A 26,583-nucleotide genomic window follows, 5' to 3' on the forward strand; every position below is an offset into this window, starting at 1 on the left:
TAGTCTGACTTTTTTAGGTGAACTGCTCATATTTAAAAAAAAATTGTTAAATTTTTCCACATTCGACGTTTTGTCCACTTTCGACTTTTTGTCCATTAGACCTTTTGGCATTCGACTTTTTGACGCACATCCGTTTGCGACGATTCTATGCATTTTAAAACTGCTTTATGGGGTTTTCATAATAAACAATTATATTTCTATGCAAGTTAGTGGAGTTATTCTTAAAATCATGAAAGGGATTTTTCATTGAGAAGAGAATAAGAAGAAATGGAAAATTCTAATTTAATTACATAAGCTATTCCTAATTGAGATACGGAGCATTTCCATATGACTTCAATTGGATTCAAAGCTAGATAAACTTTCTATTGTATTCTGATGATCTGATATCCAATCCTGCATCGAACGACATGTCAGTGCTAACACAAAAAGCTTCCCAACTAAATGCGTAAATTGTGCAAATGTTGTTTTATACGCATGGAACAATAGATGAACCTAATATGTAATGTTGGAAACAAACAAACAGACGCAAACTCACCGATGGATTATGCAACGACGTGTTCAGCATAATGATGGCAAAGCTCAGCACGTAGCAGGTGTCGGTGTTGGTGAAAATGTCCGGATTCAGCTGGCAGTACCGCTGGGCAAAGCATTCCATCATCCGGTCAATCTTCTGCGCCTCTCCCGGCAGCCGGAACGACCACAGGAATTGTCTAAAATACAGGTGGGAAGAGAGTTGTGCGTTAGTGAAATTAATTTCACTGATTGTTGAAAAGTACTCACCTCAATGCTTGCACGAGGATCAAATTGCTGAAATCGTGCAGATCCACAAACGCCTTCAGCACCTGCTCGTTGAAGTCGTTCTTTTCGCCGAGATAATCGCCTGAAATGAGCAGTAAAACAAACAAACAGAAGAAAAATGAGCAAGGAGAAGTGATTAACAACACGCTCATAAAGCATAATTGATTCAACATTCGCACATCTTTCCACGTGGCGGCAATTTATGAAAATTACAACTCCACAAACGGCCTCCCTGCATGAAAAACGGTTATTTGCCCCCAAACGTGTCACTATGGAAAGGGGGATGAAATATAAGCCGAACCCGTGCTCACGTGAGCCACGAGATGAATTTATCCATACAATGCACTTTCAACCTCGGGTAACGTTTGTTATGCCCACGTGGGAAGGGTTGATAGTCGAACAAACCGCAAACAAATTGAAACGCATACAGATGAAATAATTTTAAAAATTTTAATTACTTTTTATCAACCGGTGGTATTAATTATTTTTGTTTATTGTGACGCCTCAAACAGAGTGAACGTAAAAACAACACATCAGTTCAAATGCAAGGTTTTCCCTTGAGGGACCAGAGGAAATTGTGGGTTTTATCGTGCTGTGTGTTGCATCGCGGTTATTATTAATTACCCGTTCCACAAAACGAGTCCACTGACTGTATTGAAAGCGGTTTATCATTTTGATAGTGTGACTACCGACAGCAACAATATAGCAATGCATTTGTGAATAAACGACTGGTTCTAGGTGGTTTGTTAATGTGCATTGCATTGAAATAGAATCATGTAAGGGTAGCTCCAAATATAGTTTCTCTGTAGGGTCAGTTTTTGGTTAAAAAATGCTCAAATTTAACCCAGTCCAACGAATCATCTCTCCGGTGAATATTACGCAGTAGGCCTTGCCTCTTTGACGTTTTTGTGATATTTTAATGCATTGGAATACAACGGCACAAGATGAATGCAAAGGGGTACTCTAACCTAAGGAAGTCTTCAAGATCGCTTTTAAAGATTGGCATTTCAAGACTATTTCATCAAGACCAGCAAAACATTGTTTCCAAATTGCGTGTTCTATAACTTGTCGCTGTCGTGCTATCTTGTCGACTTCAATCCTGAGATATTCAATAAAAACCGAAAAAAAACCTCCGTGTATTGTTTTCACTTTTCTTGTGGAAGAAGTAGACCCCGAATAAGCACACCCCGAAAATTGCTGTATGTGCGACAACATGCCAAAAAGATTTCAGGCCAGAACGCGTTTGACACACGTTCAAGTCCGACTACCTTAAACATTTGTAATTATAACTCAGGACTCCGGCAACCAAATTCACACAAACTTCGGGACAATACACAGAATGGTCAACCATACAATACGAGTTTGTTATTGTTTACATTACGTGCTCTTTTTTTTATTCAAGGTACATTTAAATGCATTTTTCTCGAAACGCCAAAAAGCGACGTGCGACAAGATAGCGCGACAGCGTCGAATTGTGTTTTTTTTTATTGTATCTCCCACAATTATGAAACACCTAAACGAATCAAAAATATTGTATAACGCTTATTTAGGCCGTTGCAAATATTTTTCAAAGTTTATGTCGCAACCCCGCAATCGGTCCGAAAAATCGGGGGGCAAAAAAATATATTTTTTAAAAAAATTAAAATTTTAAAGGAAATAGAAGTCTAACCAACTGAAAACAATTAGAAATGCATTTTCCTGCATTTAAAATCATATTTAGCATGTCTGGGATCGTTCAAAAATATTTTTATTTTTTGTAAAAATCCAATGAACAGCACCGCAAAAAGTTTTTTTTCGGTGAAAAAAAAAATCTCTTCGATACTTGCATATTTTGAAAACTAATGATTGCAAAACAACTGGGCAGGTGTAAAATGCATTTTAAAACACTTTTTTCATTCAAATGTTTTGACAATTGCTTGTAACTTAAATTTTTATATTTTTTTATTTTTTTTTTCAAATTTTGAATTTTAGAAATACAGATCGGTAATAAAAAACGTAAAAATGAGAATGTCTTCTAGTTTCTGAGATATATCGCAAAGAATTGTAATTGAGAAAAATTGTGTCTAAGTTCTTTTTCAAACTGACAACTATTAGTCTGAATTTCAATGTTAAAAAATAAATTCTCAGTAAAAATTCAGAATCTCACAAATATGTTTCAAAATTTAAAATCAAGTGTTACAAATTTTGATTTTTTTAAGATGATTGATTTTGAAATTTTGTTATTTAAAAAAAAATTAGACGAATATAAAATTTCCATTTTTACAATGCTTTATCTCAAAAACTATTTTTCCGAAATTCAAAGTCCAAAAAAAGAAAATTATAGAGAATTTCCTAGGCTATTTGAAATAGTATTTTATGCAACAAGTTGCAAAATGAAGATTTTGTCAACACGAGCCATACATTTATCCAACAGGGCTCAGCCGCGTTGGACGAAAAAACTCTCAGTGTGAACTCTTTTCAGTGAAACGTTTGTTTCACGTTTTGTTTTCATTTGGGGATCGGGTGTTTGAAAAAATATTACTTTTTAGTGCAAGTGCTGAAAAGTTGGGAAATTTAGAAGAATTCCCGTCAGTTAAATTCTAGATTTTTTTTTTAAAGGTCCTACAAACAGATGTAAACATTGAGTGTATTGAGAGTAAGTGCAATGAACATTGACATAAGGTGTGAAAAGGACACACTCAATGTTAACATTTGCTTATAGGACCTAATAAAAAAAGTCAAAAATTTATGATTCAACTGTTTTAATTTTATCGAGATTTTATAAAATAATAAAGTTCGAGCAAAACTTCATTAAAAGCAGTATTAAAATTTATTGATTACTCAAGAAAAAATATAATACATTGCAAAATGGTTAACAAATAAGATTTCAATATGTATAATTTTACTAATCAATTGAATTAAAACACATAATTTATCATGAAATGCAATTTTTTCTTCTTTTTTTTAATATCGTTGATATCGTTGGTTCCGCCCGTGTGGATCAATCGAACCGCGCACTGGACTCACAATCCAGAGGTCGCCGGTTCGAATCCCGCGGCGGGCGCTCTAAAATTCTTTGTGTAAATATGGGTATTCGGCGCCGTCGCTCCGCGCCATACCTTCATACACTTAGGAGCCCAGGGCGGCGAAGTCCTTGTAGATAAAAAGGAAGACACTAGTGGTTGGTACTAGCAATGGTGGCCGACAGCTATAAAGTCAACTTCGTTGATTAATTAAAATAAATTTTACAAAAAAATTAAAAATAAAAGGCTATTTTTTGCGTTTCCATTCAAAAAGTGTTAACGTTTTTTTTTTTTTTTTTTTGTGGAATAAAGAAACTATCTGCATTTTGTTGAATATTCTAATGAACAATATCTTCAAAAAATAGTTGTAGATCTGATATGAAATACTTTTTTATTTGTAAACTGCTTTTAAAATGCTTGTTAATATTTTTTTTAAATGTTCGAATTTAAAAAATAAAGCATAAATGCACCGAGTAGCGATTTATCAATTGAATATTTAAAATTACGCGGCATTTTACGGTATATTCTAAATTTCACGGCCAGGGGCAAATTTCACAAATTACGCGGCTTCCGTGAAATCGCGAAAAATCTCTAGCCTTAGTAATATGTATTACATCTGGGAATAGTGACAGATCGTGAGTAAAAAAAAATAATTTTCTGATAAAATTTTCATAATTTTTTGATGAATTTTAGTTTTATCCACATTATTTCAGGAAAAATTTCTAAAAAAAAGAGGTAATATTCAACAATCCAAATTTTCAACCCTCCAAAAAATTTCTTTTTTTACAGAAAAAGCAAGAAGGGGAAAGGCATGTATTTTCAATGGGCACCTTATGTTGGAAATTAAAATGCAATTTTCTATCATAAAATTTGCCAAACAATTTGTTTACATAGTGAAAATTTGCAAATTGGACGGAGCTAGGAACAAATCCTTAACCTGCCAAACATACTTGAATTTCCCCTATTTTAAAAAAGGAATTGCAAACAACTGAATCTCAGTCAAACTAAAGGTGAATATCCATTACTGAAATAAAATATTTTCAGGATTGGATATTCACCTTTAGTTTGACTGAGGTTCAGTTGTGTCAGTTTAAGAATAAACAATGTTGTGAGGAACATAAAATAAACTTACCAATTGCTGTTTTGTTGAGTCCTTCTCCTTTGTATAAAAATTGAGCTACGTCGTGTGGGTCCATCTTCAAAAGCTGATTCTCGTACAAAAATTCAATGCCTGAAAAAAAAGAAAAAAAAATCACTATATCAGTAATACTGACAAAGTTATTGCCTGTAGAAGGTAAAGGTAAACTTAAACAGGCTTTATGTTCGTATAATTAATGCTCCCTGTACTAGAACAAGGGACAGTTTAAACACGGTTTACCATTTGAGAAGAGTTTGCAATGCCCCTTTATGTGCACATAACAAACTTCACCTTCATCGTCGACCAGCACACACTGCTCTCCAGATATGTGCGCCATCATATGCGGCAAAATCCTGTTCGATGCAACAAGGATCAACGTCATTCTCCGTCCCACCCTCAATCGCACTTTTCCGCCCACCTAGGGAGGTTAACTCTGGTGTGAACAGAGTGAAAAAATATCTTCCAGCTTGCTAGACAAACAAGCTCTCTTTGGTGACAAACGAGACTATTTGTGTTCAATGAATCGCTCGTTTGGGAATTGGTGGAGTGGACTCTTTTAGAATAGTCCCTTTGGTGTAAACTAGAACTTTTTCATAATGTAAATGAATGTTTGTTATATTTTCAAATAAAATTTAGTTTTAAAACATCTTTTTTCGTAAAATGTTTAGTCATGCCAACAATTTGAACGAGGTTAATTCAATTGTATCGATCGTGTGCCTTTAATGAACCAGAAGTTTTTTTCCCCGTCCGGTTGGTGGTCGACACAGTTCCGGCTGTGTTTATCGATGATCAAATTGTTTCTGCTCGATAGATAGAAGCCAGGCGTTGCCTTGTCGTTGTTGGTCGTGGGTCGTCGCAGTTCCGAGCCATTAAGTTTTCGGTTCGAGTGGACGAGGAACAATTAAAACAACTCACCCACTAAATATACTGGCGAGTCGGCTGTTGATGATGAGTTACAATGCATTCTCGATACTAGAGCAGTCGACGATGCGAGGGTGGTGGTCGTGGCGAAGCGAATTGCGTGACAGATATTTAATTTCTTGTTTTTTTAATTCATTTTTGCACTCGACGAGCTGCAGCAAGAACAATGAACAAGGCACCCAGATGGCACAATTTTCTGAAGGAAGTAAGATAAAGAAGAAGAAGAAAAAACTGGGCCTCCACGATGCAAGTGGGAAATGCACACATGTGAATTGTCATTGCATTTTATCAAAAGCACTTTAAATTACGAAAGGAAGTGGAACTCCAACAGCTAAGTGCCACCGCCGCAGATGAAATGGAAACATTTATATCTTAACTTTTTTTTCACTCCGTCATCATTAGTGGAGTCTAGAGGGTGACGAGCGGGAATTCCCGGGAAAAAAATCCCGGGAAATCGATCATTTTTGGACCTCTCGATTCCCGGGAAATTTGGTCGAGACTCCCGGGAAATTTTATTGATATAAATATCGTCAAAACTTCCAATTACTATAATTGAGTGTAGTCAAAAGTTACTTTAATGCTTATTTAGCAGGTACACCCTAGAAATGAAAAACTCAAGTTTTTTTTTAAACATTATTTCTATTTATTTTTTCTAAGAGGGAAAAGCCTTTTCAAGATAAATTCAATTTCCATATCATTTCCCGAGCATAGCAAACCTTATAATTTAGGTTTTTTTAATTCTAAGTATGTTAATTTCGCTGTATCAAGGTAATTTCCTTTTTGATGCCACTAAGTAGTTTTGGGTTTTGCATCAACCTCAATATTAAATAACATTTTGGAAAAATAACTCTGCAACTCTTTGTAAAGTATAGGTCCGCCAATTGTTAAAATTCTGATTTTTCGGATAACTGTTAATATTTCTTCATCTAATATTTTCCAGGTAAATATTTCTTAAATTAATATTTACAGTTGACCAAAGAAGGAAAAACAATTTTAAATTGTTGTTTTGAGTCGTTATTTATCATATTGCAAAAATAAAGATACTGGGAAATTACATATTAGCTAAATTAAATTTTTTTAAAATCTAATAGCAAGTTTATGCAAAAAGCTTCAGAATTCAGAAAAAAATACCGTCATCAGGGGTGACATTGGGTCTGGGGGTGAGATTGGGTCATTCTGTGAACTATAAAACGAGGCTACCTAAATTAACGTTTCATTGAATAAGTTTTAATTTAATTTAAGTAACAAATTTATAACATTTCTGTTAAATTATTGGCACTATTGCATAGTTTAAAAAAAACTCCCGGGTCCCGGGAATTCCCGGGAAATAGCAAAATACAACTCTCGATTCCCGGGAAATTGATAATCTCGAGAATCGTCACCCTCTAGTGGAGTCATTTGCATTAGCGATAACCCTTCATTTTTATTGCTTCGTTTATTAATATTGCTCATTACGTTACACAAACAAAAACTGGCTACTAACATGAATTACGTTGTGCATTTTTTCAATTGTTTTGTGTTTGTGAAGTCACAAATGCGCATTTTATACATAATTCCTGAATGACGAAGCAGTTAGAAAAACATTCAAGAGAAAATTTTAAATTTTCTAAACGTTTTTTATTACCTTTTCAACTGAAAATTGCTCGGCAACAATTGGTCTTATTTTTATGTAAAAAATGAAAACTCTATGTAATTTTCAAATTTTTGAATAAAAGTATTTTCAAATCTAAAAAATCACACGTAACATTCAAGGTCAACATTTGGTATGCTAAATTTTATTTTGATGCTTTGCAAATACTTTTATCCGAAAGATTGGAGAAGTTTTACAATGATTTTTTTTTAACATTGAAAACTTTTCTCAAATTTAATAAAAAAAAATATTTTCAGAAACGAACATACACGGAAACTTGTACAAAAAAATCTAAAATACATTCTTTTGCCTTAAATTTGCATTCAAATGGCTACAACTTGAAAAAAGTTTATCGCGTTTTATTGAACAAAATTACAAGTACTTCCTAAAAATAGTTTTTTTAACTTTATTAAAGTATTTTTGGAAAATACTAAAATTTTCACAAATTACCGTATTTTTTCGAAAATACTCAAATTTTCAAAATATGCAATATGGGTATCAAACGAAGCGAAATTTTGTATGCTTTTTCACTTTGTTAGAGTTTTTTTTGGAAAATACTAATATATTCAAAAAATTCAAAATACATACTCCAATTTTCAAATTTTGCATTATGGGTATCAAACGAAGTGTATCCTTCATACAACATTTTGCGTCGTTTGATACCCGTATTGCAAATTAAAAAAAATTGGGTATTTTCGAAAAAATAAGTTAATTTTTGAAAATATTGGTATTTAAAAAAAACTCTAATAAAGTGAAAAAGCAAATAAAATTTCGCTTCGTTTGATATCCATATTGCAAATTTATAAAAATTTGAGTATTTTCTAAAATATACGGTAATTTGTGAAAATTTTAGTATTTTCAAAAAAAAAGTTACCTAATCCACCCTTAGGTGGTTGATGCCTTCCTCACATTTAGAGGGTAATACTATCCAAAATAGATACAAAAGGGTGGACCTTTCAGTGTTCTATCAATTTCATTTATTATTCATACCATCTGATTGGGTAATTCAAGGCACTTATGTGCCTATAACTTTTGATAGGGTTGTCAGATGTTCAATCTTCTGAACTCGTTGGAAAGGTCTTTTGATTACCTACACAGAAAAAAAAATGATGGTAATATTCATCAGGAAATGGTGACAGATATTGTGGCAAAAAAATGATAAATTTTACCTTAGAAAATGATGAATTTTCATCAGAAAATGATGAAATTTACCTCAAATAATGATGAAATTTACCTAGAAAAATGATGAAATTTACTGCAAAAATGTTGAATTTTACGAAAGAATGTGTATTATTGCATTAAAAAATGTGTAATTTGTGGCTGAGAAAGTGGAAGGATAGGTATTGAACTGTCATCCACTTCAGAGAACGTAAATAAAACATATGATTCAAACGAATATTTTTTTCATGACTTTCAGGGTACTTTGTGGGTGGCAATCAGTTAGCGGCCAACTGCTTGATCGCTCTAAGGACCCGAGTTAGTTTTTTTGCAAATATTACTTTAAGGTTAGACGGAACGGAAACTGGTTCTTGGACAACTTTTGTTCAACTTTAATAAATGTCTGAACTCGACAGGTTGCTCGCTATCGACCTATTTAGCGTCTGCAACAGACAGAACATGTTTAAGTTACGGTGTTTTCTTTAAAGGTGCTTCCAAAAATGCTAGTCTTGGTATCAATATGGCGCTGCTTTCCCGTTTTACCTTAAGGTATATCGTTGGAATTCAATAATTATTCAATTAATTATTTGTTTTTAAACATTGCACAAGATTGAAAATAATTTCAGCAGAGCTGCTAAGTCAGAGCCTTCGTAGGCGGAATCAAACCTTTTTCACGATTTGCAGTCGACAAATTTGGAGAAGCAGAAATCGGAAAATTATTTAAGCCAGAGTAAATAATTTTGCATAAATTGTACGACTTAGGATTGAGCCATTTCTTTAATAGTATACAAAAAGTGAAAGCACTGATATAACTAGATATTAAATTATGTGTTTGCTTAAAGCCAACTTCGCTTTAAAATTGTATGCATTACAACTGAATTGTTTTAACACTTAAAACAGAGAGAAGGGAACAATGTTGGACATAAATTTGTGCGATTGCAGGAAGTTTGATAGAAAATTCTGAAAAATTTTGAGCCGAATGCATAATACGTGCATTTTAGATTCGTCTGGACCGAAATATTAGCGTTTGAAATCTGAAGCACTATTCTCTGCGAAGTGGTACCCCAGCACCTTCGAGTAAGACTTCATTCATCGTCAGTACAATATTGAGTCCAAAAAGGAGGAGGATCCTGAATAATGAAAACAAGATACCATGCAATTTACAAAAAAAGTATTAATCTGACTGCGTGTAAAAAGCCTGGTTGTAAAATATATTTTGCATTATTTTATGAAATTTTATGTAATATTACACTCTGGCATATGTAGCCCATCAGTATGGGAAATCTACTTGACCGATATGTCAAGCTCATAGATTCGTTTATCCTTTTAATTCTTCATCTGTCTGATTGCGATCGGGCTAAGGCGCCAGTCCATACTGTTAATGTTGGGTTTGAATCCCATCGGTGGCACCTTTTTTGTGTTTCCAAAAATTGTACATGCAAAGTGTAATGATAAATTACTTTTTTCATAATGCTGATGTGCCTGCGATTTTACCATCGGATGTTTTTGCTGTGTACTTACAAAAAAATGCTGCAAGCAGTAGCTACCTTCCCACACGAAGTTTCACCAGTTGAAATCCTTGAGATATTATCCCACATGAAATATCCACCTGCAAAAAAAACCATTTTTTTACAAAGTGTCATATTCTTAAGAAAACAAAACTTATCTAAAAGTGGAAATAGACGTCGACTAATGGTGATTAGATCCGAAAAAAACAAATTCTGCACAGTTATGGCGGCTGCTTTTTCCACGTTGGCTTTGGCATTTCCCAAGAGTCGTTTGTTCTAAGAAGCTGTAAAGATAAGTTGATAATTATGTTTAATTGTGAAGAAAAAAAAATATGTTTAATGATATTTAAAATTGTCATTAGGACTCTTAACTGTTGCGGTGTCAATCCAGAAACCGAAAAGTGATGCGTGTTACGCGAGAGGGGCCATCAAAGAATGCTTCTCACCAAGCCAATTTGATAACACTCAGAGAAATAATTAAAAACAATATATTAGGAATTTATTAGTCCTGTTTTTACTTACAAAATGAACATGAGGTAATTTACTTCAAATTTAACGTTTGTTGAAAAATTCAATTTTTCATTATATTTTGGATGAATAAGTACAATAATCAAATCATCCCGACTAACCAACTATCCTGAAATAAATGGATCGTACATCAGATTCTTCGTGAACTGTTCAAACCCCAAAACTCGACAAGCAACTTCCTTCAAACTTAACCAAAAAAGCACCACTTTTCAAGGATTCTTGGATGCGCAAGTGGCCAAAACACCCGGACTCTTCTTCCAAACCAGTCTGGAAGAAGCACTAACACAAACTCACCAAAACAAACGTCGACGGCGGCACGGAATCAGCGACGATTCCTGGACGTAAACACCCGGCACCTTCCTCCAAACTGATCCGGAAGAAGCACCAACACAAACTCACCAAAACAAACGATGACGGCGGCGCGGAACACCCGGACGCACTGGCACTATCCTCCAGACCGATCCGGAAGAAGCACCAACACAAACTCACCAGAATAAACGACGACGGCGGCGCGGAATCTGCGACGATTCCTGGACGTAAACACCCGGACACACTGGCACCTTCCTCCAGACCGATCCGGAAGAAGCACCAACACAAACTCACCAAAATAAACGACGACGGCGGCGCGGAATCTGCGACGATTCCTGGACGTAAACACCCGGACACACTGGCTCCTTTCTCCAAACCGATCCGGAAGAAGCACCAACACAAACTCACCAAAATAAACGACGACGGCGGCGCGGAATCTGCGACGATTCCTGGACGTAAACACCCGGACGCACTGGCACCTTCCTCCAGACCGATCCGGAAGAAGCACCAACACAAACTCACCAGAATAAACGACGACGGCGGCGCGGAATCTGCGACGATTCCTGGACGTAAACACCCGGACACACTGGCACCTTCCTCCAGACCGATCCGGAAGAAGCACCAACACAAACTCACCAAAATAAACGACGATGGCGGCGCGGAATCTGCGACGATTCCTGGACGTAAACACCCGGACACACTGGCACCTTCCTCCAGACCGATCCGGAAGAAGCACCAACACAAACTCACCAAAATAAACGACGACGGCGGCGCGGAATCTGCAACGATTCCTGGACGTAAACACCCGGACACACTGGCTCCTTTCTCCAAACCGATCCGGAAGAAGCACCAACACAAACTCACCAAAATAAACGACAACGGCGGCGCGGAATCTGCGACGATTCCTGGACGTAAACACCCGGACACACTGGCACCTTCCTCCAGACCGATCCGGAAGAAGCACCAACACAAACTCACCAAAATAAACGACGATGGCGGCGCGGAATCTGCGACGATTCCTGGACGTAAACACCCGGACGCACTGGCACCTTCCTCCAGACCGATCCGGAAGAAGCACCAACACAAACTCACCAAAATAAACGACGACGGCGGCGCGGAATCTGCGACGATTCCTGGACGTAAACACCCGGACACACTGGCACCTTCCTCCAGACCGATCCGGAAGAAGCACCAACACAAACTCACCAAAATAAATTACGACGGCGGCGCGGAATCTGCGACGATTCCTGGACGTAAACACCCGGACGCACTGGCACCTTCCTCCAGACCGATCCGGAAGAAGCACCAACACAAACTCACCAAAATAAACGACGACGGCGGCGCGGAATCTGCAACGATTCCTGGACGTAAACACCCGGACACACTGGCTCCTTTCTCCAAACCGATCCGGAAGAAGCACCAACACAAACTCACCAAAATAAACGACAACGGCGGCGCGGAATCTGCGACGATTCCTGGACGTAAACACCCGGACACACTGGTACCTTCCTCCAGACCGATCCGGAAGAAGCACCAACACAAACTCACCAAAATAAACGACAACGGCGGCGCGGAATCTGCGACGATTCCTGGACGTAAACACCCGGACGCACTGGCACCTTCCTCCAGACCGATCCGGAAGAAGCACCAACACAAACTCACCAAAATAAACTACGACGGCGGCGCGGAATCTGCGACGATTCCTGGACGTAAACACCCGGACACACTGGCACCTTCCTCCAGACCGATCCGGAAGAAGCACCAACACAAACTCACCAAAACACACAACGACGACGGCACAGAATCTGCAACGATTGTTTGACGCACGAGCGACCAAAACTCCCGGACACGCGACGATTGAATCACGATCCGACAGGCTTCTGCCAACCACTTTTCAAAACGTTGCGTTTGACAGTTGTCAAAGTCCCTGGGTCAAAAGATGGTTGAATATTGTACCTAAATTTGATGAATATTACTCAAGTATACGAGTAGCAAAAATAATGTTGAATATTCATCAAAAAATAGGTAATATTACACATTTTTTGTGTAAAACCTGTTTGACAAAAAATAATTTCGTTATTCAACAATTATAGAGGTAAAATTCATCATTCTTTTTTTCAACATTCTGTTTTCAACCTTCCATTTTTACATTATTTTTTGCTGTGTATCCAATGACAGGTCACATGATAGATCCGGATAACGTTTTCAAAGAAATATATGAAATCCGGCCTCTAAAAAGTGCATAAATGACACTTAAGTGCGTATAACTTTCGATAGGGTCGTCAGACCTTCAATCTTTTGATCTCGTTTAAAAGGTCTTTTGAATACCTTTCTAACAATGTATAACATGACGGGTTTTCTTTCGAAAACCACCCTTTTTACAATCTTCCGGACTTTGGTTAAAATCGTTTTTTAAGCATAACTTTTGAAGTATCGTCATCAGGGGTGACATTGGGTCTGGGGGGTGAGATTGGGTCATACAAAAATGCTGAAATTTGTATGACCCAATCTCACCCCCCAGACCCAATGTCACCCCTGATGACGGTACTTAACTAAACTTTATAATTTTCAATAGCGACTTATGGGACCCCAAGACGGAGCAAATGAGACCAAAATGGTCCAAATCGGTTCAGCCAGTTCCGAGATAATCCAGTGCATTTTTTTTATCAATATCCCACCACATACACAGACATTTGCTCAGAATTCGATGCTGAGTCGATATGTATACATGAAGGTGGGTCTAGGAGGTCAAATTAAGAATTTCGTTTTTTGAGTGATTTTATAGCCTTTCCTCAGTAAGGTGAGGAAGGCAAAACTCTAATAAGGTGAAAAAACATACAAAATTCCGCATCGTTTGATACCCATATTTCACATTTTGAAATTTGAGTATTTTAGAAGAAATACGTTAATTTGTGAAATTTTAAGTATTTTCAAAAGAACTCTAATAAAGTGAAAAGCATACACAATTTCGCTTCGTTTGATACCCGCATTGTAAATTTTGAAAATTTGAGTATTATAGAAAAATACAGTAATTTCTGAAAATTTAAGTATTTAAAAAAATCTAATAAAATGAAAAAAAAAACATACAAAATTTCGCTTCGTTTGGTACCCATATTGCATGTTTTGAAAATTTGAGTACTTTCGAAAAAATACGTTATTTTGTGAACAACTTTGAGTACATATTTTACTTTGAAACTTACTACATTTTCAAAAAATATATTCTTAGTGAAAGCATTGAAAATTTAACATGATATGGTTGAATTAAGTCGATTTTAGAAAGATTTAAAAAATGAGTTATCGTCCATTATCGGCGATAAGATTATCGCCGATAGAATTATCGAAATAACGTAACTATAGATTATCGTTGTCATCCCGACGATAACGGTAGAACTATCGTTATCGAGCCTCGATAATTTTATCGTTAACAAACTTGGTTCATAGATTTTAATATATTATGATATTTTTGTTTAGCTCATAAAATGCCTTTGTTGCCTACAATTTGATTTTTTTTTTGTGGAAAACCCTAACTTGTTCAGAAAAACTATAGCGATCTAAAATCGATTCTTTTGGCATAGAGAATGCATGGAAATAGTTTCATTTAAATTGAAAATACAGAAAATTTATTACAGAAAAAAAAACATCAAAATTCTACGAAATTTCTCTGCTCAAAAAATTTTCTGGGTTTATATAACTAAGATTTTAATTTAAAATGAACAAGGCCGATTTTGTAGAGAATTGATTCACTGTTTTACGTTATGAGCACACTCAAGTGAAATTGATATAACTTATCAACCCCAAATGTTTCGATAAAAATAGTTTTTAGTAATGTCTTGTGAAGACATAAGACTTTAGTGTAATTTATGAAACTTTCATAGATCTTACCTTTCTTTGGATCCATGTTGAACTTTTTGCGCCCGAGCGCCATCTGCTTATCCTTATTGGAATGTTTGTTCTCCTCCTTGTTCTCGTGGGCCCTCATCTCCGACTCGACCTCGTTCAGCTCATCGTTGATTTGCTACACACGCACGAGGGAGAAAAAATAAAATAAATTAGTACCAGGTCGTTTGATTGTGATTGATTGCTGAAATTGAACAATTGCCATGTTACACACTGAGGAGAATGATTCAAGGTGGTACCTTATTCCGGTGCGGAGAGCTAGAGCTCCGCTTGTAGACTAGATTGGATTTGTTCTTGCAGTTGTTGCACTTGCGCAGAACCTTTGGCGTCGAGCTGGCCGAGTTGGCGTGCTGCAGGCCGGCGATGGCGTTGTTCCCCGAGTAGTTCCGGTTGAACAGGTCCGCACTATCGTCGATAAAGTCAAAGTTGCTGTCGTCCAGGATGCTGAACTGTCGCAACGGTTTGCGGTTGTTGTTGACTTCGGAGTTGGCACTTGTGCTGCTGCTGCTGCTGGCGAGGTCCAGGAGTTGGGCCTGTTTGTTCTCTTCTAGGAGCTGTCGCAGGTCGAGACTGCTGTTGAGGAGTTCGCCGGCGTCGCTGAAGATGAGGCCGACGCGGTAGGTTTTCTGTTTGTTGATGACTGTTGTTTTGGTGACGGTGGTTACGGTTGTGGAGGTGAGGAGTTGTTCCTTGCGGCGGGGCCTTCTCCGGAGACTGCTTGTGGTGTTGGCGTTGGCGGCCAGCGCCAGATCTTTGAGATCGTTCGCGCTATCACTGGTGAGGTTGTCCTCGGAGGAGGCCGTTGGAAGGGGTTGATAGGTGTGGTGGTGACTTCGTAAACTGCGCGCCACGGTCGTGGTGATGGTGGCCGCGGAGGAAGACGAGGACGATTCGTGCGTTTCGGACGATGGAGATAGGGACGGCGGTGAAGGGTTGAGCTTGACCCACTCGCAGGTACAGACGGAGGGTCGTTCCTGGGCGGGATTGATCACTTCGGGGGGACTAGGTTGGACGGCGGCTTCTCCGGACGGATCGGCGGCCTGGAACAGACTGCTGGACGTCAGATCGACGCAACTCTTCTGGGTCAAGCTTTCAGCGACCTGCGCTGTCTTCTTGGGCTTCGGTTGTCGCCGCAACGACGAGAACCAGTTTGACTTCTTCACGTCGGCGACGGCCGCGTTCGCCGAGGAGAACATCTCGACGCAACACTCTTCCTTTCTTCAACAAACACTAAACGGAGAATATTTATTTGTTTATATTTTCGGGACAATCTTTATATGCACACTGACTGTATATCACAGCACATTACATTCCGCGTGCGACTCTTTACGATCGCGCACAGTTCACTGTTCAATTCGCGGCTATTTCTGGCCGCCGTCGCCGGTGGGAATCTTCATCGTCTGAGTCGCTGGCACTCTCCTGAGGGTTCCCATTATCGTTCATTTGGGCTACACGCGATTAATTACACTGAGCTACTTCTTCTTCCCGCCCGTCAATTCTTCTTTTTCATTCGCCGACGCTAAATCTAGGCTGAAATCGGAAAAAAAGTCACACGTAAGTCCCTCCTTCGTCCGGAACCACACAGAGCAAGCAGATTCATTAATTCGCCATGTTGGGAATCAAAATCGAATTGTCCCTGTACCCGTAAACAGAAAAAGCGCACAGCGCTATCTAGATAGGTTGGTACGAATGACAGTAGTAGGTGGCAGCGAGAACTGTCACCGACGGATGAGGAAGGAAGAGGAGAAGGGAAAGGGAAGAAGAGGATTTGTTTACGTTCACAAATAAAAGTTTGAACTCGCACGGAGTAGTCGCGTTTGCCCTCAAGTTTTGCGCCGCGTTTAATTTCACCCCGTTCGATCTGCTACAGTGGAAAACAATTCCCCCCGGTGATTAATCACCCATCCCCGCTAGTGCTCACCGCGAACCCGTCCCGCAGTGCCCAGCTGATCGTCAATCTTCCAGCACAGTTCGGTGTGTGCCCCCCAAAAGTGCGCCACGCTGAAATCGTCCGATTGGACGTCTCCCACCGGAAAACGAACCCGAACGGTGATAAGATCACCTGGCCCGCCGTGTGTTGCCCCCGATCCCGCCCCCGCAGAAGTGTCCCCCATCATTTTGGTGCCGTGACCAGGATATCTCCTGGTGCGCCACGTCCCGTCCCGAAACACAACGTAGGACTTTGGAGGTTAGATAACCTCACTTCGTGGATCACGAGGTCGCACGTTTCTCGCACGTGCTGTCTGCTGCACTGCTCGTGCGCCGTGCCTGCCGCGCCGGAAGTCATCGTTTGGAGTGGCTGATTTGATTTTTACAAGGCCTCATTCCCAAGAGGTACCAGGTGAGTACCTCTCCAATCAAATCACCCCCCATTTGCGGTACTTCCTGGGTCTTTACCCGTTCCAGCCTCGTCCATTCGTCCACGTGTGCCGCCCCGGAAGTGGCCGTGATGTCGGCGGCTGAGAAGAAGATCCGTCAGTTCGAGACGCGGCTGAAGGTGGTGAACGAGTCACTGGCGCGAGTGAAGCAGTTCCTGGACAGCTACGCGGAGGAGCAGATAAGTGAAGTTCCCCTCCGGTTGGGCAGATTGGAGAAAACGCTCGAGACGTTTGAGTCGGTGATGGCGCAGTACGAGCAGTTGGACGACACCGACGTGTTCGAGAAGGGCTGCTTGCAGCAGCGTGCAACCGTGGAAGAGCTGTACTTCAAGTGCAAAGCACGCCTGCTCGAGAAACTGCCTCCTGAGGAACCAAGACCCCCCGCGCCCAACCCTGAAACGAGTCGCCCTGCGCTGCTGTCTGGCCTGTCGAACGTGAAGCTCCCGACAATCACGCTCCCGGAGTTCGACGGCGACTACAGCAAGTGGCTCACGTTCCACGACACGTTCCTCTCCCTGATCCACTCGTCGAGTGAGATCTCGTGCGTGCAGAAGTTCCACTACCTCCGGTCGTCACTTTTCGGAGAAGCTGCTGGCAAGGTCGCGAACCTGGAAATCTCCGCGAAGGGATACGCCATCGCATGGGAGACCCTCACCAAGTACTACAACGACAAGAACCTTCTGCGGAAGAAGCACATCCGGACGCTGTTGAAGTACCCCAAGATCCCCAACGACTCCGTTGAAGCACTGCACCGGATTGTCGACGATTTCCAGTGCCACACGCAGACCTTGAAGCAGCTTGGGGAACCGATCGAGCAGATGAGCTCGATCCTGATCGAGCTGCTGGAGGACAAGTTGGACGACGCTTCGCTGAGTGCGTGGGAGGAATCGATCGGCCAGAAGGAGGAGCAGTCAACTTTCAGCGCGATGATCGAGTTCCTGCAGAGGCGCGCACGAGTGCGCGAGACGATCCAGATCAACCGTCCGCAGCAGGTCGCACCGAAGTCCGGAAGCCACAATCCCGCGCCCAAGAAGCCGTTCCAGACCCGCGTCAACTCGAACGCCGCAGTAGAAACCCCGCCCAAGACCTTCCCGCTGTGCCCCGCCTGCGACAAACAAAAGCACTCGATAATGGACTGCGCTGCGTTCAACGGCATGAACGTTTCGGAGCGCATGAGGGTGGTCACGGACAAGAGGCTCTGCAGTAACTGCTTCCGAAGCGACCACTTTGCCCGGAACTGTCGCTCGAAGTACCACTGCAAGCACTGCAACAAGCGCCACCACTCGATGATCCATCCCGGCCCCGGATTGCAGGACACGAACCCCATCGTAGCCACCCCCGCAATGAACCCCGCTCCCGTGAACGCCGCAACAAAGTCGAGCAGCGCCAGCGTGCTGCTGTCGACCGTGGTGCTCGCTGTTTTGGACAGCTACGGCAAAGAACACCTCGCCCGTGCCCTGCTGGATACCGGATCCCAGCCCAACGTGATGAGCGAACACCTGTGCCAGCAACTTCACCTGTTCCGCAAGGTTGCGAACGTCCCCATCTCTGGTGTTGACAGCACGATCACGAACGCCAAGCACATGGTCCGCACCGAGGTCAGATCCCGTGTCAGCCGTTTCGCGGAGACTTTGGACTTTCTCGTGCTCCGCAAGGTGACCTGTGAGACGCCGCCCGTTACCATTCCGATCGCCCAGTGGAAGATTCCGGAGCACCTGGCACTTGCTGATCCGGAGTTCAACGTGTCGCGCAAGGTCGACATGATCATCGGAGCTGCTCACTTCTACTCGTTCCTGCTCGAAGGCCGGATCCGTCTGGCTGGCCCAGTCCCCCTGCTTGTCGAGTCCGTGTTTGGATGGATTGCGACGGGCTCAGTAGAGGTCAGCAACGAAGCGGAGCAGCAACCTACGGTATCCTGTCATGTGGCGACAGTGGAATCCGTGGACAAGATGCTGGAGCGGTTCTGGGCTCTCGAGGAGGTCGGCGTTTCGAACTACTCGGTCGACGAACACAAATGCGAAGCTCACTTCAAGGAGACGGTTGCGCGCGACGAGAGCGGACGGTACGTGGTCAAGCTGCCGAAACACCCCGACTTCCAGCAGATGATCGGCGCGTCGAAGACGAACGCTGTCCGCAGATTCCGGTGGCTGGAGCAGAAGCTGGAGAAACAACCTGAGCTCAAGCCGCAGTACCACGAGTTCATGCAGGAGTACCTGACCCTGGGCCACATGCACGCTGTTCCCGACGACGCCGAAGACGAAACTTCCCGAGCATGCTATTTGCCCCACCATCCCGTGATCAAGGAACAGAGCTCGACGACTAAAGTGCGCGTTGTATTCGACGGTTCCGCCAAGACCAGCGCGGGACACTCCCTCAACGATGCGCTTCTAGTCGGACCCGTGGTGCAGGACGAGCTCCTGGACACTGTGCTGCGCTTCCGGAAGTTCCCCATCGCCTTAGTAGCCGACATCGAGAAAATGTACCGCCAGGTGGCGGTGCACCCTGAAGACCGTCCGTACCAGCGGATTGTTTGGAGATTCGACCCGGAGCAACCCATTACCACGTACGAGCTGGCCACGGTGACGTACGGTTTAGCACCATCGTCCTTCTTGGCCACGAGAACTTTGCTTCAGCTGGCAGACGACGAAGGCGCGCAGTTCCCCCAGGCCAGCGCGGCCATCAAGAAGCACATGTACGTGGACGACTTCATCGGCGGAGCGTACACCGTAGACGACGCGATACTGCTGCGCTCCGATCTCTGCAAGCTGCTGCTGAAGGGAGGATTCCAGCTGCGTAAGTGGTGTTCCAACTCGCTCGCCGTCCTGGCGGACATTCCCAGCGAGCTCCTTGGAACGCAGTCGTCGTTGCAGTTCGACCCCGAAGAAACGATCAAAACCCTTGGCATCAGCTGGGAGCCCGAAGCTGACGTGTTCCGGTTCGTTGTCTCGGTCGTCTGGGACCTGTCCCCCACCAAGCGCAACATCCTCTCCGTAATCGCCCAGCTGTACGACCCCCTCGGTCTGATCGCTCCCGTCGTCGTACTCGCCAAGATCGTCCTGCAGGAGCTGTGGTACTTGGCACTGGAGTGGGACGCGTTGGTCCCCCCGGAGTTGCGCACAAGATGGTTCGACTTTTGTGAAGGGCTTTCGCACCTGACCAACTTCCGCATCGACCGCTACGCCTTCGCCCGCAAATGCTGCTACGCCGAGCTCCATTTCTTCTCGGATGCGTCCGAGGTGGCCTACGGAGCAGTTGTCTACGTGCGCTCGGAGTCGCCGGACGGCAAGATCAAGGTGAGCTTGCTAACATCGAAGTCGAAGGTGGCCCCCCTCAAGAAGCGAAGCATACCCCGCCTGGAACTTTGCGCATTCTTTCTCGCCGCGCAAATGTACGTGAGAGTCGTCGAAGCCCTGGACGTGAAGTTTGAAGACGTGTACTTCTGGACCGACTCGGAGGTGGTTCTGCAGTGGCTGAAGTCGGCGCCCCGAAGGTGGAAACCCTTCGTCGCGAATCGCATCTCGGAGATCCAGATCATCACCCACGGCGCAAAGTGCCTGCACGTCGCCGGCATGGAGAACCCTGCGGATCTGGTGTCCCGCGGAATGCCGGCGGAGAAGCTCGTCAACAGCCCCAAGTGGAAGTTCGGTGCCTCCTGGTTGGGCAAGCACAAGCCGTTGTGGCCCCCGCAGCGCGACCTCAAAGGTGCGCTCCCCATCGAAGAGCAGACGGAGAAACCCGTTCTGGTTGTACAAACCGCCCCGCCCAACCGTGTCTTCACCATCTTCTTCTCGTACCGACGCATGCTGAACGCAGTGGGACTCGCCTTGCGTTTTGCGTCCAACTTTCGCAAGCCCGGCAAGCGGAACACGGACCGAGTTCTGTCGGTCGTCGAGCTGGAAGCCGCCAAGGTCGCACTCGTCAAGATCGTCCAAGCCGAGACGTTCCCGGAGGAGCTCAAGCTGCTGCGGAAAGGCCGACCTATCGCACCAAAATCCCCTCTGCGCCTGCTCAACCCATTCTTGGATCAAGCTGGTGTGATACGCGTTGGTGGCCGGTTGTGCCTTTCCGACGAGCCGTACGCAGTGAAGCACCCGATGGTCATCCCTGGCTTCCACCCATTCACGCGGCTGATGCTGACGTTCTACCACTTGAAGGTGATCCACGGTGGCATCACAATGACCCTCGCCAGCGTCCGAGATGAGTTCTGGCCGTTGAACGGCCGCCGCGCGGTGCGCAACGTGATCCGCCGCTGTTACAGATGCTGTCGAGCGAACCCCCAACCCATCCAGCAGCCGATCGGTCAGCTGCCCGTCGCCAGAGTCACCGCCAACGAAGCTTTCACCTGCACCGGCGTCGATTTCTGCGGGCCGCTGTATTTGAAACCTACGCACCGTCGCGCCGCGTCCCGCAAGTGCTACGTCGCCGTCTTCATCTGCCTGAGCACGAAGGCCGTCCACCTGGAGCTTGTCAACGATCTGTCCACGGCAGCGTTCCTGATGGCTTTGACCCGGTTCACCTGGAGAAGAAGCAAGCCGAGTCACATCTATTCCGACAACGGGACCAACTTCATCGGAGCCAAGAACGTGCTTCACCAGCTGTACCAGATGCTGCAGCCGGGACCCGAAAGCGACAAGATCGCCAAGCACCTGGCGGACGACGGCATCCAGTGGCACCTGATCCCCCCCCGCGCTCCCAACTTCGGCGGTCTCTGGGAGGCTGCTGTGAAGGTGGCCAAGAAGCATCTCGTCCGGCAGCTCGGAAACTCACTGCTGTCCTTCGAGGAGCTGACCACGGTGCTCACTGCGATCGAAGGCTGCATGAACTCCCGTCCCCTTACCCGACTGTCGGAGGATCCCAACGATCTGTCCGCGCTCACCCCGGCTCACTTCTTGGTGAAGAATATGATCCGCCCGCTTCCCGAGCCGGACGTGCGCGACGTACCGCTGAACCGGCTGAACCAGTACCAGCGCATCCAGGCCTACTCCCAGCGTTTTTGGCACCGCTGGCGGAACGAGTACCTGAAGGAGCTCCAGACGCAGTTCAGCAACAACCCCCGGCGCTACAATCTGGATGTCGGCTCTGTGGTCATCATCAAAGACGAACTGCTTCCACCTGCCCGCTGGCCGCTGGCCCGCGTCCTGGAAGTGCATCCCGGACCCGATGGTGTCACCCGTGTAGCCACTCTGCGAACCGCCGGAGGAATCCTGAAGCGAGCCATTTCGAAAATCTGCCCCCTGGAGTGCGCAGACGAAGCCGAGGATGAAAAGTGATTTTTTCTTGAAATTTAGTTTGTAGTTTTCTTAGCAATAGTTTATTTTGAAAATGAATTTTCAAGGTGGCCGGTATCATGTTGGGAATCAAAATCGAATTGTCCCTGTACCCGTAAACAGAAAAAGCGCACAGCGCTATCTAGATAGGTTGGTACGAATGACAGTAGTAGGTGGCAGCGAGAACTGTCACCGACGGATGAGGAAGGAAGAGGAGAAGGGAAAGGGAAGAAGAGGATTTGTTTACGTTCACAAATAAAAGTTTGAACTCGCACGGAGTAGTCGCGTTTGCCCTCAAGTTTTGCGCCGCGTTTAATTTCACCCCGTTCGATCTGCTACAGTGGAAAACAATTCCCCCCGGTGATTAATCACCCATCCCCGCTAGTGCTCACCGCGAACCCGTCCCGCAGTGCCCAGCTGATCGTCAATCTTCCAGCACAGTTCGGTGTGTGCCCCCCAAAAGTGCGCCACGCTGAAATCGTCCGATTGGACGTCTCCCACCGGAAAACGAACCCGAACGGTGATAAGATCACCTGGCCCGCCGTGTGTTGCCCCCGATCCCGCCCCCGCAGAAGTGTCCCCCATCACGCCACGACGTCGATGTGTCGATTGATTGATTGAATGTTCCTATTTGCCAGCCAAGTTGAGCTAGCCAGTAAGTCGTCGCAGTCGATGAGCTTAGTCCAATCACGTTCCACATCGATCGGTGCCAAATATTAAATTCACGGTCGGGCGATGGGTTTCTCGAGCAGTCAGGTGCAGCATTTTTCGCGCGCTCAAACAAAACTAAAGTGCGATTCTTCCGGAAGAACCCAGTAGGCCGCTCGGAGGAGCACGTGAATCCCGAGCTCCATGGAAACGTGATGCATTAAAATAAATATGTAATCGAATTCAAATGCACTCAGTTGCATCACAAATCTAAATTTTATCTATCTATCTATATATATAAAAAAATTCGACGGTTTTGTTCGAACGCGAATCAATTCAATACGGAACGTCGGATCGAGGTGCTCTTTGTTGCGTTGGGTTCGTATAAGTTCAAGGAAGGTTCTTACGCCAAAAAGTTACAACTTTGGCCACTCTGGAACCGATTCCGGAAAATCTGGAGATTGTATGGCAAAAGTTACGTATAATCAAATTTTGATCACAGGAGGCTGAAAAAGCAAAAAACTTAAAAACGTCAACAAACGAAAAAAGGCAGAACGAAGTTTGTCGTGTAAGGCTTGTTTTGTATAAAAATTTCAAAACTGCGATGAAACATTTACATTCAAAAATCAACTGACTTTAGACAAGCAAAAAAAAAGTGCCCGAAGGTCACAATGTCAAACGGAACCGTGGTTCATGACCAGGCAGGTGATTCAAATCCGGAAGCAGAAGTACCAACCCAGCAATGGATAACGGAACTGCAGCAGGCCATGAGTTTGAGGGAGAGAAAAATGGTTCCGCGTGTTGGTTGGCCTCCTTCATGGTAGTTTGCACACAGGCGGACCGTTGGAAGAGGAAGTTAACACGCACGCGACCGACGGGTGGCGGACGACGGCGTCAAGGTGGACACTGTGATGGGGAGGGAGGAAATTAAAATTCTGATTGATTCGTGTAATTATTAAGCGCAGAGAAGGGGTATTCATGGTTGCAATAGTGCGGATTTCAATTAATGTCTTTTACGATTAAAAACGAAAATTTTCGCGATATGGGAATTCAGCAAAGGAATTTAAAAAAAACTTTCTCGAAAAACACAAATTTGGCCGCATTTTCATAAATCTGAAGTGAAACTCCAAAATCATTTCAAGGACTACACTGCCCCTAATCGCATAAATGTCCCATATGCATTTTCATCGTTTTTGAGTTATTGATGCAGTTTGGTTCAAAATCGTGTGCTCTTTCCGAAAAGCCTATAACATCCAGTACTTTGTTCTAGAAATCAGGAGGAAATTCAGTTTTTTCGTGAAAACTTAACACGTAGCCTTATGTGTGGGACAAACTTGAAATGCGTTTTTCTCAGCTTGCTGTTTTTGCATATGGGACATTTATGCGAACATGGGCAGTACAACTAAATTAAAATTCCTTCAGAAGGACTTTAGAGGAGCAATTCAAAAATAAAATAGTTGAAAGATCTGGTTGCACAGTTCTACGCTATGGAGACTTAAGTAGAATATACTATGCAGTTGTTTGTTTATGTTTGACATGGAAACGTCAACTTAGCGTAGCTACGTTAATTCACTAATTTACCTACTGTTTCATTGTAGAATATAATTTTCCTATACATGAATTCCAATTCCTACGCTACGTAATTTTTAAAGTAAAGTGATTGTAGTAAGTTTACTGATTTTAAATAGGGCATAATTGTAAAAGTGAAAAACTGGACTTTTTCGCTCATAAATAGTTTAGCAACCCTGCAAATACCCATTCAATCATAGACCCATCACACATCACATCAACTAACGAAGTTCACTGTCAAAGTCAAATCAGCGAAAGTTTTATGTTCTGGAAAAAAAAAACGCGCCAACTGCACGCGCTCTCGTCCGTTAAAACACACGACTCGAGCTTGAAACGGAAGAGATCCTTTAAATATAGAACACGCAACGAAGCATAAAATGAGCGGGAAATAACAAACTCAAGTCGAAGCAGAAGGGAGGACGCTCGAAACGTGGTGGGATTTATAAGGTCGACCTTCGAGCGTCCTTTCTTGGGCAAAAGTTTGCTAATTTAAAAAAGGAGGAAAAAAATAGGGAAAGACACTGCCCACACGCTAGACAAGGGTCCGACTAGTCGTGAATGTAGGTTAAGTTTGTACTAAAATCGCATCATCGAATTCTGGGCCCGAAAGCGCGCAGAAAAGTGGGTCAAGAAGGGATGAAAACTTGCCAACGTTGGTGATAAATTTGCCTGTTGTTTGGCATGGATTCTTTTTTTTATCTTGTTAAGTTTTGAGGATGATATCGTGATTTTCGGAGAACTTGGAAGTATCGTTGCCAGATAGGACTAAACCGCACATTCCAGCGAGATCTATTTTTGTTTCGTTCATAATTCAATAAACATTTCCCGCTGCATTGTAGCTAATTGAATAAATTATGTGTAGTAAAAATTAATTTCGCGAGTTATGAATTATTAATCCGATAAATGTAGCACAGTAATTGGTGCGGTGCCCACCGGTGTTCGACACTCACATCGGTGGTCCCACGCGGTAATAATGGTCCGCTCGATGTACTGGAGTGCCACGGCCTATCGGATCCACGTGTCCAAACCATTCCCACATCAACTCATCAGCACTCCCCCGCACCCCCTACACAGCTAAAAATGTAGTAATCCAGCTGCGTGTAAAAGGCCTGGGTGTAAAATAAATATTGCATTATTTTATGAAATTCTGTGTAATATTACACCCTGAAATATGTAGCCCATCAGTATGGGAAACCTACTTGACCGAAATGTCAAGCTCATATATGCGTTTATCCTTACAGCTTTTCATCGGTCTGATGGCCGAGTGGGCTAAGGCGCCAGTCCTAACTGTTGGTGCTGGGTTTGAATCCCGTCGGTTGCAACTTTTTTTTTGTGTTTGCAAAAAATGTACATGCAGTGTGTAATATTAAGTGTTTATTTTGACGAAGGTGATGTGCATGCTTTTGCATGCGATTTTACCATCGGATTTTTTGCTGTGTACCTTCCACCTCCAGGAGTGCAGAATTTGCATTTTCGCGTTTCATTCAAAATGGATTATAGCGAAAATTGATAATTCGCATCCCAAACCAGCAAAGCCCACGATACTTGTACCGGATCGAGTGGCAATGTGTCCCGGGAGATGGTGGAGTTCAAAGTGGAATCGATCGCGGGTTGAGGTCTCGTTGAGAACCATCTCTACATCAAGAGACCACACATTGTCTGGTAGCAGATTAATTTATTTATTTATTTATTTATTTATCATCTTTGCAGACTTCAGGGTTTCTTACTAACTAAGCAACAAAATTCTACTTCTAAACACAGATTTACACACATTAAAGTCAAAATTTTCCAAAATAGTCGAGTGATTGAACTTTCTACAGCAGGCGTCAAGA

The 26,583-nt window shown here is 43.3% G+C and overlaps 2 protein-coding genes across 4 annotated transcripts in view; one reads left to right on the forward strand and one right to left on the reverse strand.

The window, feature by feature from the left end:
* Positions 1–26,583, reverse strand: part of LOC120426537 (cytohesin-1-like) — a 74,900-nt gene that overhangs the window by 16,617 nt on the left and 31,700 nt on the right. For all 3 annotated transcript variants that reach the window (XM_039591304.2, XM_039591303.2, XM_039591305.2), the window contains exons 2-6: positions 15,129–16,419; positions 14,875–15,007; positions 4,933–5,031; positions 781–880; positions 536–710 (exon numbers count right to left, since the gene is read on the reverse strand). In XM_039591304.2, the coding sequence (XP_039447238.1) occupies positions 536–710; positions 781–880; positions 4,933–5,031; positions 14,875–15,007; positions 15,129–16,085 (1,464 nt within the window). In that variant the 5' untranslated portion in view covers positions 16,086–16,419. The remainder of the gene's footprint in view (positions 1–535; positions 711–780; positions 881–4,932; positions 5,032–14,874; positions 15,008–15,128; positions 16,420–26,583) is intronic.
* LOC120426540 (uncharacterized) lies at positions 16,524–23,108 on the forward strand. The gene is made up of 2 exons (XM_052707278.1): positions 16,524–17,230; positions 17,296–23,108. Exon 2 carries the CDS (start codon positions 17,339–17,341, stop codon positions 22,535–22,537), a length of 5,199 nt encoding a protein of 1,732 aa, XP_052563238.1. The 5' UTR covers positions 16,524–17,230; positions 17,296–17,338; the 3' UTR covers positions 22,538–23,108.

This window comes from Culex pipiens, chromosome 2 (genome assembly GCF_016801865.2).
Source record: "Culex pipiens pallens isolate TS chromosome 2, TS_CPP_V2, whole genome shotgun sequence".
NCBI lineage: Eukaryota > Metazoa > Arthropoda > Insecta > Diptera > Culicidae > Culex > Culex pipiens.